The following is a 16,744-nucleotide window of genomic DNA, read 5'->3' on the forward strand; positions in this document are numbered from 1 at the left end:
TGTTATGTATTCAAAATAGCTATATAAGACATATTCAATTATAAAACTAGTCAGTTTTCTAAAACAATAATTAATCATCTTACTTAATGTGTAATGTATTTACAGTTTAAGTAGTGGTTTTTTAGGTACCTGTTGTAACTTAATTATTGGTTAGGGTTTTGATGCTTAAAAACTATTTTAGTTTTGTGCTTTGGTGTCTTATGGATCTGCATTTAAGTGTTTTAAATCTTAATTTGTATTTTTCTTTACTTGTATTTTAGTAATCTTAAACTACAATTAAATAATTAGTATATAGCATTTTGTAGCACTTTAATTTAAATTTATTAGTTAGTTTGTTAATTCTTTACTTAATGTTTGTTATTTTACTTCTTTTTATTTATAATAGATAGATCTGATAATATAACTTCTTAACTCATTATGTATTTAAAATAGTTGTGAAAGCTCTGTTTAATTAAAATTTCGGGCTGTGTTTTTTCTGGACATAAAAAATAAATTATCTAACTTACAATGCAATGTAAAAGTGTTTCAATTTGTTAGAACATAATATTGTGTTGTAATTATTAGTTAAATTTTTGGAATCTTAACTAACATTTAGTATTCTGCATTAGTATCTCTTGAACTTTCATATAAGTAGTTTATACTTTGATTTGTTATTTTAATTTGTTATTTTAATTTGTATTTTACTTTACTTTAGAATAATTTATATTTCTTTGTTACAAATACTATATAGTTTTATAACAGTCGGGTTTAACATGAAGTATCGTATCTATTATTATTCTATAGTAATTATGCTTATTTTTAGTAAACACTTATACACTCCTACTTCTAGCTTCTATTCTTTCCTTATAGTATTTATCTTTTTACATAGCTCTGTTGAAGTGTGTTAACTTGTTAACACCCAGAAATATATGTTAATATAATAAAGAAGGTATACTGTGATTTTTTTTTTATGACATATTTTTTCTAGGTTTTGAATGAGATTATATTAAATTAGTTTAAATATTTTGTTATTATTTAACTAATTTTGTTGAAGAACTGTATTTTATTAATTTTAAAATGTTAAAAAATACCTTTTTTTAATTATAAATATACCTTTTTTTTAATTATAAAAAAACTTATGACAGTTTTTTGAATCAAAGAGTGGTAGTTCTGATATTAGCATTAGTAGGGTTTCACTTATAACTTAATTTAAATTTTTGCACTTTTTTTTACTTGATAAGTATTATTGTTTCTGTGTTTTAAATTTAATTCAAATGACTCCAAAATGTAAAAATTCAAATCAAAAATAAAAACTGATTTAATAATAATATATAAAAGTAAAAATCCAAGTTTAGTAGAAATAGAACTATTTTAAGATAAATTTCATTGTTATGGTTTAAATGTAAATTAATTCAGAAAAGTACAACTTAGCCCTTCCTATGTTAAGATAATAAAAAATACAGAAACAATAATACTTGCAGGTTTGCCACACACTTAGCAGGGTTACCAAAAAACCTGGAATCCTGAAAAAACTTGGAATTTGACAATTTTGGCTATAAAAACCTGTTATTTAAGAAATCTTTAAAAAAGCCAAGAATTTTTGAATAAAAATCACTAAAAAACCTTGAAAATCCTGGAATTTTAAACAATTTTTACATGTAAAGTAATGAAATTTCAATTTGACAATCTATCATAAAGATAATTATTTTGTTATCACTATTTTTTAAAACACAATAAAATAGCTTTACAGGAAATTTTCAATGTTGTTATACTATGTAAGACAGTAATTTTCACCTAAACTTATTTTTATACTAAAAATAGACTAAAAAACTTGTTCTTTTAAAAACCTGGAAGAAATTCAAAAAACCTAAAAAAACAACCTAAAGGCAACCCTTACTAAGGATTTCTCAGTACAGTTTGAAATTTTTTAAATCTTAAGATGACTCAAGATAACTCAAACTAGTTTGATTTTTTTTTTAAACTCAAGATGATTCAGGCCAATTCAGTCTTTAAAAAATCAGGACAGTTTTTTACTTAATTAGGTCTTATTCTAAAAATTAAGTTTTACTGGTCAGCTACAATGTTTTCTCAATTTATATATTTTTTAAGTTTCAACTGCTGCGTATATTTTTTGTTAGTTTTTATAGTTGTCTAAAAATATACTTAAAAAAATAATAAAAATAAGTTAAATATTTAATTTGAATTTTTTTTATTGTTCATAAAAGTAGTTTTACAAAAATCTAACTGTAAGCTAATTTATACAGACTTCTTTTAAAGTTTGTTTAAAAAGTTAGAAATAACATTACAAACATATTATTCTTTTATCCTGCTTAATAATTACCCTTATTTTATTAGACATTAAAAAGCCTATATAATATCTAAGAAATATTTTTACAGTTAACAAAACTTTATTTAAGTATGTCAATGATTGCAAGAAGTAGCCTTTCAAATAGGTTACCAACGTTATTTAATGCTACAAATACTGTAGTTCAAAAGAGATTTAGATATGACCGAAGAACAAGGCCACAGAACAAAGGTAGAGCTCTACTTATGCAAGTTGCAATGCCTAGAATTTCAAAAAGCAAGTTAGAAGTTGTTCACACTAATAAACAAGATGATAATCTATATGGAATAGATGTAATATTAGCTAAAGAAGTAGAAGAAATTATGAAATCAAACAAGATGGTGATAGCATGCTTGTACACAAATCCAGCACTTGAAGATCAGTATTTTCACACACGTTACGAGTTACAGCAAAACAAAATGAACATGACTAGGATGCCTTCTCATGTGTTGAGCAAAGTACTGATGGGAACAAAATATGAAAATTTCCTTACATTGTGCCAATCCAAAACTGCACTTGTGTTTAGTGACGAACCAGATCTAAAATTAATGTTTGAAGCTTTGAAGAAAAATAAATATATTTGCCCATTAGGCGGGCTTTACTATGATAAGTTCTATTCACTAGATGATTTGAAAAGATACTCTCAGCTGCCTGATATCAAACAGCTTCAAGGTGAACTGGTTGGTATTATGTCATCTCAGCTATCATCAACTTACAGCTTGCTACAACAGCCAATTAATTCCCTTGCTTATACTCTGAAACAAAGACAAGAAGATTTAGAAAATGAAAAAACTGAAGCTTGAATAAAACTAGTTGAAACTGTTTGTCTAGGAAAAATTATTTTAATGACTGTTTCAGATATTTCGGACTTTTACAACTTTTTTTTAAAAAAGGAAAACAAAAAACTTTCTTGCTTAATGAAAACTAAAGTTTATACCATTCCGAACTAATTATACATAAAAACTTTAAAAAATTCTTTAGCTATATAATGTATGGCATTTTTTTATAATAGTATTTTGTATAAAATTATAATTCTACTATTTAATGTTTCTATAGATATCTAAGTATGTCATTTGTAGATAAAATTTTAGAGCTTTTAGTCACACCTCAAAAACCTGATGACTTGAATAAACACGCTTCTTCTATTGAAGAACTAATGAAGTTTAAACTAAACCAGGAACGTATTGAAACTAGGTATCTAAATTGACTTAAAAATCATGAAATGCTAATTTAAAAACAAACTTTTAACTTTTTTAAGCTACATGTTTTGTTTACTATGTTTTTTTTTTTAATTTAAACATGCTACAAATATGTTTTGAGTATTTTCTAATCAATATAAAAAATACTTTGTTTAAGAATTTGGCTATAGTTTAAGAAATATATCTAATTAGTTTGTCACAAATCTTATAATGGTAAAAGCTTAATAGTTTTCATCTTAATTTTTTTTTACTAAAACATATTTTATAAAAGTTATTTTTTTAGGGCAATCTATGATTCTTCTATGAACTCTTTTATGGCATCATTAACTTTTGGAAGTTCTCTTATTACCAACTTATACTACAGAAGAATTTTTATGATATATGAAGGAACTTTTATTACATATTTAATGAACTCATGTGTTTTATTTGCTATTAACTACCTCTATCAGCATCAACATCTCCAACCTAAAATTTTAAAAGGTCAGATTTTATTCATTTTAGATTTAATTTGGTTTTTTGAAACTATTAGTTTTATAGTTGTACAAATAAACTTTTTTCATATTTATTATAAATGACAATTTTTGTGACATTAACTAGACTTTAATGAAACAACTGATTTGAATTATTTTATATTTAAACAACCTATTTTTAAACTTTTTTGATTTACTTTGTGTTATTGTCAATTAAGTTAGGAAAACTTAAGCAAAAAATAATGTTATTATATTAAGTCATTCTAACTTTTTCTTAATTAAAATAAAATAATTGTCTATAATTATTTTTTTAATGAAAGTAATGTTTTATTAGATATACTTACACTAGTATTTAGTTTCAATATCAATTTATATAAAATCTGAAACAGATTATTTACATTTTTTTTTATAAATTTGACTTATTTTTTATAAAAAGTTTTTATTTGAACAATAAAGGTTTTTTCTTTAAAAATCTTATAAAAAAATGTTGTGTCCAATATCTTTCTTAAAATCTTTTTTTTAAATAAATTGGGTGTTTTAAATATTTGAAATTTTATAGTCAGCATTTATTTTACCATAAATTAGTTTTTATTAAGCATAAGGGAATTTAACAAGTTGTTTTAACTAACAAGTGGTCTTAACTAGCAAATATTGTTAAGATTTCCCTATAAAATTCTAAAAAATAATTTGTTACTTTGAGCCATGTACCACACTGTAAAGATAACTAATATTACATTAATGATTTTTTTAACATAAAAATTGCATTACAGTATTTGTAGCAGTGTTTTGGTGGCATCTAATTACAAAAAAAAACAATACTAATGTACAACATAGTTAAACTTTATTGCATAAGTGACTTAAATCATAGTGTTTTTGATTTAATTCAGGTGAAATCGACTGTAAAGTTTGCTGCGGGATCCGAGGGTCTCTCACTCAAGTAACTTTCGGCTACGTACTCCCTCAAATGGTGTGCTTTGCTAGTTCGATGGCCATTGCACAAAAGTGTGTTTTACTTTAAAATTTTATTTATCAGGTCTTGTTGACTTTTGTGATATATATTTTTTTAAGTTTTTACATCTTTGATTTATATTTTTGACAAAAGCTTTTTATAATTTATCTCAAATGATTTATTAAACTAAATAAAATTTATCAATAATGGTTAGCACATGTTTCATATTTAATTTTTCCCCTTAAGTGATTAATATTCCTTTTATTATGTTGAAGTATTTGATAGTCAGCAATATTTTCAAAAGTGTATAAGTTTTTTTTTTAAATTTTTTTTAGGTTTAAAGAACATGAAATAATTGACATAATACAGTTTAATAACAATCTAAAACATCTTTTTAATTTTATTTTTATGTACTATTGAAAAAGTACAAGACGTGGTATGATTTTAATTCTAAAAATAGTTGTAACATGTACGTTTAATTCCATAAACATCTTTTAAATAGTTACTGTCAAAGAAAGTAGAAAACAAGTTATTTGAAATTGTTTTAAAGGTGGCTTTAAAATTATTCATGATATTGATACCTTTTTAAGTTTTTTACAAACAAGTTTGTAAAGTATGATATATTTAAATAAACCATAAGGAAACTGTTATATCAATTAGTTAGATAAAAGTTCACTTTTAATTCAAATATAATGAAAACTTTTAAGAAATTTAAAAACATTTTATAGAATCGTTCAAATAAGATAGTTTTTAAGAGTTGTCCTTCTACAATTTGTAACATTTGAAAACTTATGCTAATCATACCACCTAAATATTTAAACATCATGATTTTTAAAACAAGTTACTTAATTAAATAACAAGTTAGTTAATTTAATACTCACAACTTATGAATCTAAAATTATTTGTTTTAAGCAGAGTATTGGGAGCTGCGTTAATCGTAATAAATAAAAAAGATACAAAAAAAAATGTTTTAACAAAAGTGTTTAAAGAAATAAACATAGTTATTAAAAAAGTAATAATCGAAGCTTCATTTAAACGTCTTGTTTATTGATTTGAACTTAACTTACAACAATTTTCAAAAGTTCTATAAAAAACCTGTTTGTTGTTTCCAAACTACTTAACAACTGATATATAAATTTTAATGTAACAGATACCAGGTTGAGATGCCGAAAGTGAAAAACAACTGGAGTTCGTTTTACAGCCGCAAAGTTGCTTCGGTCCTCAGGAAAACCAGGCCCCTGCTGGCGGTACAAGCCGTTGTTGGGGCGGTGGTTGCTTGGAAACAGCACGATGTTGCAGAAATGGTCGCCAGAAAGGTGACGAGGGAAGAATATCAGCAGACTATTAACCAATCGCTGAAAGAATTAAGATCTAACCATTATTGATCTTAAAAAAGTTTAAAAATAGCTTCTCATATAGTGTAATTTACGTGTAAAGACATTTTAGGTAAATCTTGCATGTTTTTTCTGCTCTTTGCGTTTGATTGTCTTTTCAAACTTGTTTAAGAAGTTTCTTAAAAAGTTAAAATTATGTACTTGTTTGTTTTGAGATTTCTATAATTTTAATATCTTTGAGTTTGAGTTTTTAAATTTTTTTTTGTTAAAAACAAACAGACATTTGAAACTGTAATTTATATACTGTTTATAAATTATTAGTTTATAAATAGTTGGTAGAAAATATTTACTTAGGATATTTATATATTTTAATTAAACATCATACTTTTTTATATATAAAAAAAAAATCACATCAAAACAGTTACAAAACAATGATAAATTAAAACACTAGATATTTTATTTCGTACTTTTAGAAAATTGATTTAGTTTGATTATCCTTGCGTAATATTTATTAGTTTTGTAATTCAAAGAATAAACTATAGAAAATATTTTGTGTACAGTATAGAACATCTAAGTAACGTATAATTTAAGTTGATTTATAGAAATTAAAAGGCAATGAACAGTTGACAACTTAAAAATAGTCTTAAATACTGAACTATATAGCATTTTACAGGGTCTCACCACCATAAGTAACTTTGGAAAACTCTGGAAAAACATTTTTTTACAAAAAACAATAATGTTGATGAAATTGGACGAATTATAAAAGACATAGAGTTTTTTTGCGTAACAGTTGTTCTATTACATTATTGAAAATTGTATATAACAAAGTTTAGAGTTTGTGGTAAAAATTATAAAGCTTAAACATTTACACACGTCTTAATTTTTTTCTTTTTAATTCAAAAGTCTTATTTTGTTTCAGTAACATGAAAAAAAAAACTTTTAAAATAGTTAACCACTTTTTATCTTAAATCTATAGCATGCTAATTGTTTTTTTAGTACTTTAAACTTCAACTGTATTTAGCAATGGGTTAAAAATGAAATATGTTTTAGTTAACCTGATAATCAAAAAATTAACAATACTTTTCAGTGATTCAAAATGTAGTTTCAAAGCTTACTATTTTATTAGTTCATCAAACCTACAATTGATTAGATTTATTGATCTATAATTTTAAGTTATAAATGAAAACTGAATTCTATAGTCACTAGTCTGAAAATAATTTTGAGTAGTGTTGTGTAAAAGGCAACAACTCAATAAGTAATTTATACTAGAAATTTCATTTAGGTATAATAGATAAGATTATCACGGTAAAAAACCTTGAAAATACAATAAAACTAGAAAGTTAATTAAAAATTATTTTATTTTGAAAAGTTTTATAACTAGTTTTACCCATATCTCAAAAATTAATTAAAAAAAATGTCTTTTTAGGTCTGATTAACAATATTATACTGGTATTATATTATTTTTATAACGTTTGTTAAAAAGAAATTCACAAAAATTTAAAATTATGAAACTCTAAATTGTCTGAACTTTAGCTGTCGTGTACTGCCTATAAGTTAGAAAATAACGTTTAAACTTACAGATATAGCACGAAGTGGATAAAATACAAACTATTAATAAATTTGTTTGTTTTGCGTACTTTTATTTTCAATAAAGTTTTAAAAAATATCAAACTTCTTTACTCCTTTAATAATTATTTTATTCATAGCAACCTTTTTACCTACTTTTTCTTCAAAAATTAGTTTCTTTATTCCAAAACAGTAAAATATCATTAAACATTATATTTCAGTATCAAAAAATAAATTAAACGAGAACCATAGATTTATCATACAAATAAATGAAGATTCACAAAAATTAAGTTTTATAAGATGTCTAAACAAAAATATTTACCATTAAATTTGTATTTGTACAAAAAAAAATTCTGCACAATAATGAAAAATCACAAAGTTTGTTTAACTTTAAACATACTACAAGTATATTACTCAATATTGAAAAAAAGTAGTGTAATTCAATAGTAACAAAAAATTAAAATTACTTCACTTTGAAGGCAGTTGAAAAGCACTAGTGTACTTATGGGTTAATAAGGGGATAGGTATAGAAAGGATATTATAAAACTTTATAAGCCATCGTCTTAGATATTAGTAAATAGCGAATGTGATTTATCTTTTATTTGTATGAACTAAAAATTACGATGATTTAATGAACACTACAGCAAATTATTCTCTATAATTATATGTACATATGTATATATACAAATGATAGCAAAAAATTAAATACAAATTAGAATTAAACAACTTATATGTATCAACTTAAATCTTAAGACAGCGAACCGGCGCTACATTTTTACTTAAGAGTGTGCTCCATTATTGATAAAACACTGCTTCCTTAAGTATTTTAATTATGAAAACTTCAAAGTGCTATTCATTTGTTCTACTATTTTTAACTTGTTTGTGTATCTTTTAAATCTATACAATTCAAGCGCTGTCGATGCACATAGTCAGTATAATATCTTTAAAATGTTAAAAATTTTATAAAAAGTTCTGGTCGATAGTGCTCGACAAATTGAATTGGAACTAAATATTTATAAATAATTTTATATTTATAAATTATTTAAATATCTTTAAATAATAACTTTTTATGTGAGAATAAGCAATAGTTAAATATTGCAAAAATTTTGAATTTTTGCATAATAAATTACATAATCAAACAATAGATAGCATAACTAATTTATAAAAGTATTTCAAAAGTATTTATAAAAAAACTGTTTTTATAATATTTTTATATATTTTATTTTCAGTTCTCACAACTTTTAAAATTAAACTGGTTTAAAAATATCAAATATAAACTTGATAAGCATTAAACTGTGAAATATTTAACTTCTCGGTTTGTAATTGATAAAATCAATGAAACTATAGTAGACTTTTATTTTATTTAGAGCTTTAAAACTATTTTGATTTACGTTGAACATTTTACAAAAGCAGTTATAAAAAAATGTAACAAATCAACTCTAACAAATTTTTCTTTATCTACAGTCAAACGCTTGTTTTCTATGTTAAGTTTTCATTTATACCTACTTATGAATAAAACAAACAAATCTCATAAAGTAAAGCAGCTATTTTGTATTGAGGAAAAAAAAAAACAGTGAATTAAGTAAGTACAAGTTTTAGTTTTAAATAATGTTTAAAGTTGTAATAACTAAAACTATTAACATCAGAAGACGCATTAAAAAGTAGAAGGAAAAAGTTTATTAAAACGCTATTTGAAATTTCTATTTAAAACATGTTATAAGGAATTTGTTTGAAATTTTAAATTTCTTCAGATTTAGTATTCTTAACAAAATAAGTAGGATTGTTCCTGATTGTTATATGTTTTTTACAGCTATTATCAATTATGTCTTGAAAAGGTTGAAATAAATAAAAAATAACAAAATACTTATTAAACTTTATGTTAAATTGTTACTTTGGTTTTTTTTTTCACTAAACATTGTTATAGAACATTATTTTTTCAGTAAGGTATTTGTTCATTTAAATTTGCAAAAGGTTATTGTGAGTTCACTTTGGTTTCAGTGGTAGCATGGTTGGACTGTTGATGTTTTTTTTTGTTTCAGCGTCGGCAGATACTTGCTTGTGGATTTTAATTTCATAACTTTGCCACATTTTGTGTTTTTTATTGTTAAAACTTTATTTGTATTTGCCAAACGACGTGTCACCAAGAGATTTTTTTCACTTAAAAAAGTTATATTTTACTTTTTTACTTAATGAAAAAGGTAGAACTATGCATGCTTTGACTTACTTGGTTGATCTCAAAAAACGTTTATCGTTGTAGAGAGAAGAGAGAAACTAATGTTTTTTTTTATAGAAAATATTTTTATCATTGCAAGTTTTGTTACTAGATGTTTGATGAATAAATAATAATTAAATTTTTCATGAAAATCTTTTTTGGAACATTCAAAAGTTTATTTCTATGTAAATACAAACTATAAAAGTAACTTACTAGTTACAGATGTTTTATTTAAGTGTGTAATACCAAAAAAAAATCTTGCGCTCAAATTTTTGTTTTTTGATAATACACTATAATAATACATTAGTTACTGAAATACCATTTATTGCAAGACACAAAACTTTTTTCATTATAACTTATTTTAATAATTTAAAAGTTTTTGGAACTCACAAATTCCTTTGTCAAAAATAATAAACACTCACAAATAAAATGATATAAAACACAAAAGGTAGGGAAATGTTTCTCCCTACTCAATAAATCGTATGTATCAAAGTTGCTTAGTCTACAAGTTAACATTTCCAGGTGATCTGAAAAACCAATATATTAATGAGGCTGAAAGACAACTTTTAGTAAGAACCAACGAGCATGTGACTCTAGCTAATAGTGCAGTATAAAAACATATCAAGAACTGTGCATGTTGTACAAATTATAACAATATTTATGACTGTTTTGAAATAATTAAAACGTGCAGTTCTTATGATTATCTATTATCTACAGAAGCTTTCCTAATTAAAAATCTTCAACTATGTTTGAATAATCAGTTTGGTCCTGATAAAGGGTCATGAGTAACTATTAACATATTTAAATAATTTACTCTGTTTTAATTGGTTTTTTGTTAAAAGAAATATTTTTGTTAATCAGTCGTCATTTCAATTATTGCGTTTTTTTTTATTAAGTATTTAGTTTCACTCTATTTCTATAGTTTTTAATTAATTTGTGAGTGTTTAGCATTTTTGACATGAGAATTTGTGAGTTCCGAAAGCGCTTAAATTGTTAATTAAAGTTATAATGGAAAAAATCTTTTGTCTTGCAATAAAATGGTATTTAAAAACATTTTAAGGGGTCGGCAAACTGCGGCCCGCGGGCCAATTGCGGCCCTCGAAGGGTAAATCTGCGGCCCGCGAGCACGTTCTTTTTTTGAATAGAATGCGGCCCGCGAAAGAAATTTTTGTGGCCCGCGAGCATGTTAATGTGGCCCGCTGAGCAACAATATGTTTTAAGTTAAATTTTTACTGGTAATTTGGTTTTGTTTTATTTCGTTTTAAGTTCATGTATAACATTTTAAAATAATAAAAAGACTTTACTGTATTAGCTTAAAAATGTGAAAAAAACAGATCAGCTTTCTAACAGGGTATTTTCTCATTTTCATAATAGCTTTTTTCTCACAACAGTAAGTAATTATTTGACAAAAGAGTGTAAAGAGTGCCTAGATTTAGTAAGTCAGTTATATAATAGCTACTTAGTAAATAAACCAAATGCAAATGTTTTTCATTTTGCACAACAGTAATGCACAGTAATTAAATAAAATAGCATTTCTTTACAATTTAGGTATTCATTTTAAATGTATTATATACCTTAGTTTCTTTTACAGATGTATTATTACTAAATATTATATTTAAGTGTACACAAATACATTTAATATAACATTCTAATAAGAAATAAGGTTTATTTGATTTTGGTTTTAACACGTTTCGATTTTTTAGTAGTTTTTTTCACTTAAAACTAATTCTAATGCACACAAGTGTACAAAGATGCTCATATTTTAAACCACTTTTTATTTACTGCTTAAGTTAGATTAAGTTTAGTTTATGCATAAATGTCTAACATTATTGTGTACCTAAATGTAATTTCTAAGTGTGTTCAGAAACATTTAAAACAATATATATGACATTATAAAAAGTTTGTACATTGTGAATTAAATAAGTTCAAATTCAATTTTATAAATAACTAAACTTTGCTACAAACTCAGACTAAGACCATAAAAAGACTTTAAATCTCGGGCCAATTTAGTCTTTGTTTCCGTTATTTCCTTGAATTGCTTTTTGTATACGAAAATATCAGGCTAGTTTTTTGTCACTAAGGCTGGCTTTTTTTCTTTAAAGAGTGGCAAATTAAATTTATGATGTATGTTTTGGTCAATACACAGTGTTGGTTTGAATTACAATAAATGATAAATTTTAAATCTTGCAGCTGATACAATTTGAAATACTGTTTATACTACTGTATGTAAGTGTGAATAATCAGTGTTGCCAAAAAACTTGAGTCCCGGTAAATCTTGGAAGTGTAAATTTATGCTTAAATAATCTGAAAAAAGTTTGTATTTGAGAATTTTTGAAAAATCTGGAATTTCAAACAACTTTTACATGTAAAGTAATAAAATTTTGATTTGAAACAAAAATTTACCATATAAATATTTTTATTAAAAACCACATTGAAAGTAGCTTAAGATCATCTTTTTAAAATTGATGTTATGTTTAAAAGATTTTTTTTTTACCTTTAGTTCAATTTTATACTGAAAACAGAAGAAAAAATTTGTACTTTTACAAACTTTATATTGTTGCATTGCACCTTTGCTTTTAAAATCTATTTACCTATTGCAGTGCTTTGCATTGGAACTAAACCTAGAAATTCTTCTAAAATTTCAAAATTAGTAAAAATAACTCAAATAAAAATTCTCAGATAACAATATATGTTTTATAAGTGCTCTCATCTTAACAGATTGATTAAAGTCCTAGTTCGATTTATGCTGCTATATAATCTTCAGGCATTTCTTAAACACGACTTTTGTTGTCAGTAAAGAAATAAACAAAAATCTTATACTACCGTCAACATAAATTCTTTAAGAAAATTAAAATTCTAAACGGTATCTTCTTTTTAGTAATTAGTTTTGCTACTTTATAACTTGCCTTAACTTTTTCTTCAATCAGACTGTAGGTACTGAAAATAATCATGTGCTTTGTTGGAACTGACTTAAACGATTTGCTTTTTTTTCGTTTCTTGCATGACTCCTAAATAACGTTTTTCAATGCTTATAGCTCGTCTTATATTTCACATTTACTCTTTTTAACTGCAAAATTTTTATTGCAGATAAAGAATCGCTGTAATTCTTAATAAAAAAATAGTTATTCGTCTTCATTAAAGGCTTAATAAGCTTTTATACTTTGTTAAAAGTGTTTAATAAACCGTAATTGTCCATTGAAACTGACTTATAATACTTTTGTTTGATTTATATTTAATTCACTGTTAATAAACTTCGTTATTTCTTTATTTTGTGAACTTTTTTTTAAACAGGGTTGCCAAACAAGCAGGCTAGTTTAAAAGTTTGAAGAATACAGACTAGGTTAAACCTGTTTAAGACATTTTTTTAAGACTCAGTTGTGTATGTTAAACTTTTATTATAAACACTTTTAATTCTCAGAATAGTTTATACAACCGTAATGTAGTTTACTAATAGTATTTTTCTTCCTTGTCTTCTTACATATTGTGTACTTTTTTATAATGAAGATATTTCAATTAGGTATTTAAGCTTGATTAACACTAAGTTTTATGCTTTTTCAATTTTTAATTAACTTGGCTAGTTTGATATAACTTAGACATTTTGCTGTTAAAGTGGCAACCATGTAAAATACTAACTAATTACTAATAAGGTATTTTATTAAAGTATTTGAGAGTTAATCATGTTTTACATTTGTTTTAGATTTTTACATAACAAATAGGTATTAGATTTATTTAGTTGATTAATTACTGAATTTTTTAAAGAGTGTAAACTATTTTAGACGCAATTTTCTTTTTTTTAAATAAATATTTTTAGAAACATGAAAAAAGGGTTAATAGTACAAACAAGGCATAAAAGTGACTTCTAAAACATTTTTAAGCTCGAATTTTTATACAGAGTTAGGTTATAAGTAAAATTACAAAATATTAAGTTTAACCTATTTAATAAGAAAGTACATAGTTTATTAAGACTTAAGTACATAAGTCAATGTAAATTTTATTCTATAAAGTATTTATAATTTAAATAGACATTCTCTGTATATCTAAAAGTAGTTTGAAATATCAAAGTGAATAAAAGTAAAACTTTCTCTAGTAAGACTAAAAGCAAAATATTATTCAAATGTCACTAAAACTAAAACTGCGGCCCGCGAAGACTTGGAATACTTGAAATTTGGCCCGCGAGCACCAACTGCCTGCCAACCCCTGGTCTAGCTAAATCTTAACTAGTTACTTAGCTTACTACACTATTAAAAAGAAATTACTTATGTTATGTTGTCAAATAAAATTAAGTTTCTAAAATAATTTACTTTTATAGACTTTTTTAAACTTTACCCAGATATCTGCTTATTAAACCCTAAAAGTAAAACAAAAGTTAGAAAAACAAAGTAATTTTTTCACACATCACTCAAAGTTGTCGAAGAACTTAGTAAGTAATAACAAAAATATCTAAATTACTTAAAAAATCGTTAAAAAAAAGAATAACTAAAGAAAAACATGGTTTTTAGGTTAAAGGCAAAATATAAGTATTTTAAATCTTTTTTTAACGGATTAAAGAGTTATTTAAAAAAAAAATTGTACATTTTTATGGTTTATAAAGTTAGAGAAACAAAAAAGGATGTATCTTTATAAAGTTGTTGGTCTAAATCATATTTTATTGAAGTTGTTTTAACAATAAATTTTTAAAGAGCTTTACAATTAAGGAGCCTTTATACAATTATGACAAAAGTTAAATTGTTAAAAAGTTTATTACTTAACAATTGTTTCACGCTAGTGCGATGATCACAAGTAAAAGTAAACAAACTAATAAGTTGCAACGGACAAACATTTATATAGTTTTAGATAAGTAATTAGTTGATTAGGTGATTGGTTAACTAATTGAATTTTAGTAATATTCAGCAAGATAAATTATGATTAACGTAAATACAATTATAACAAAAAATCAAACGACAAAACAAAACTATATAATGAAAACAAAGGTAGATTAAACTTAAATTTAGCAAATTAAGACTTTAAATAAAATTTTGTAAAATGTCTACATTTTCCCACCAGTTCTGAGCTCAAGTTTAAAAGTTTGTTTTTATCTGCAAATGCAATTTCGAGTCTTTCCAAATTACATAAGGTGCAAATTTTACTGGGCTTATTTTAATTACTGCGATGAATAATTTCCCATTTTATCATTTTTCTCCAATCAGGGTTGCAATTTTTTATTTTGTGAATGAATCTACTCAATTTTGTGCTTTCTTTCTTCTTTACATTATTAAAGGATTGTATATGTTCGTAAAATCTACTTTTGAATTGTCTCCCAGTTGAACCAATGTAAATATGTTCTTTTTTGTTATACATAACTGTTGCTTTATAAATGACTCCTTTAGTAAGACATTCACCTTTAACTGGACAATTATTTTTTGATCTACAAATGCATAATTTGCAGTTTTCTTCAGTTGTTTCATTTGAGTTTTGAAGTAATTTCTGGTTGTGATTGGACAATTCTTTTTCCAAATTGGACATGCAAGAATATGGACCTGGAGAAAGACGAGTACCTTCCATTTAGAAAAGAAAATGCTAAGAATATTTATATGAACTTTAATTCAAATCACCCATACCCAATAAAAAAACAAATTTCATCAATGATACAAAAAAGGTTATCATCACTATCCAAAACTAAAGACATATTTGACAAGGTAAAAGATCCGTATGAAAAAACCTTAGAAAATAGTGGCTTTAAAACAACACTATCATATGTTCACAATAATCCTGTTGGAAAAAGTAGACGAAAATTAAGGAAAAAGAAAGTTTTTTACTTCAATCCTCCTTTCAGCAACTCTATAAAGACGAATATTGGGAAAGAATTTCTAAAATTAGTATCCAGACATTTCCCTAAATCAGGCTTTTATGGTTCTATATTTAATAGAAATACAATTAAGATTTCATATTCTTGCATGTCCAATTTGGAAAAAGAATTGTCCAATCACAACCAGAAATTACTTCAAAACTCAAATGAAACAACTGAAGAAAACTGCAAAATATGCATTTGTAGATCAAAAAATAATTGTCCCGTTAAAGGTGAATGTCTTACTAAAGGAGTCATTTATAAAGCAACAGTTATGTATAACAAAAAAAAACATATTTACATTGGTTCAACTGGGAGACAATTCAAAAGTAGATTTTACGAACATATACAATCCTTTAATAATGTAAAGAAGAAAGAAAGCACAAGATTGAGTAGATTCAATCACAAAAAAAAATTGCAACCCTGATTGGAGAAAAATGATAAAATGGGAAATTATTCATCGCAGTAATTAAAATAAGCCCAGTAAAATTTGCACCCTATGTAATTTGGAAAGACTCGAAATTGCATTTGCAGATAAAAACAAACTTTTAAACTTGAGCTCAGAACTGGTGGGAAAATGTAGACATTTTACAAAATTTTATTTAAAGTCTTAATTTGCTAAATTTAAGTTTAATCTACCTTTGTTTTCATTATATAGTTTTGTTTTGTCGTTTGATTTTTTGTTATAATTGTATTTACGTTAATCATAATTTATCTTGCTGAATATTACTAAAATTCAATGAGTTAACCAATCACTTAATCAACTAATTACTTATCTAAAACTATATAAAATGTTTGTCCGTTGCAACTTATTAGTTTGTTTACTTTTACTTGTGATCATCGCACTAGCGTGAAACAATTGTTAAG

General features: G+C 24.7%; 2 protein-coding genes across 2 annotated transcripts; both read left to right on the top strand.

The window, feature by feature from the left end:
• The first annotated feature begins 2,380 nt into the window (after window positions 1-2,380).
• Window positions 2,381-3,374, top strand: LOC145832075 (large ribosomal subunit protein uL10m-like). The gene has a single exon (XM_082939439.1). The coding sequence runs from the start codon at window positions 2,398-2,400 to the stop codon at window positions 3,124-3,126; it is 729 nt and encodes a 242-aa protein (XP_082795565.1). The 5' UTR covers window positions 2,381-2,397; the 3' UTR covers window positions 3,127-3,374.
• A 13-nt stretch (window positions 3,375-3,387) lies between these two features.
• LOC145832085 (uncharacterized) lies at window positions 3,388-6,421 on the top strand. The gene is made up of 4 exons (XM_082939448.1): window positions 3,388-3,517; window positions 3,806-4,002; window positions 4,880-4,994; window positions 6,092-6,421. Exons 1-4 carry the CDS (start codon window positions 3,390-3,392, stop codon window positions 6,324-6,326), a joined length of 675 nt encoding a protein of 224 aa, XP_082795574.1. The 5' UTR covers window positions 3,388-3,389; the 3' UTR covers window positions 6,327-6,421.
• The last annotated feature ends 10,323 nt before the right edge of the window (window positions 6,422-16,744 follow it).

Source organism: Thalia democratica, chromosome 1 (assembly GCF_965202585.1).
Source record: "Thalia democratica chromosome 1, ktThaDemo2.hap1.1, whole genome shotgun sequence".
Lineage (NCBI taxonomy): Eukaryota > Metazoa > Chordata > Thaliacea > Salpida > Salpidae > Thalia > Thalia democratica.

Coding starts and splice junctions, on each gene's coding strand:
- LOC145832075 (XM_082939439.1), top strand. CDS start 2,398: ATGTCAATGATTGCAAGAAGTAGCCTTTCAAATAGGTTACCAACGTTA.
- LOC145832085 (XM_082939448.1), top strand. CDS start 3,390: ATGTCATTTGTAGATAAAATTTTAGAGCTTTTAGTCACACCTCAAAAA. Junction 4,003..4,879: donor CCAACCTAAAATTTTAAAAG/GTCAGATTTTAT, acceptor GATTTAATTCAG/GTGAAATCGACTGTAAAGTT. Junction 4,995..6,091: donor TCGATGGCCATTGCACAAAA/GTGTGTTTTACT, acceptor TTAATGTAACAG/ATACCAGGTTGAGATGCCGA.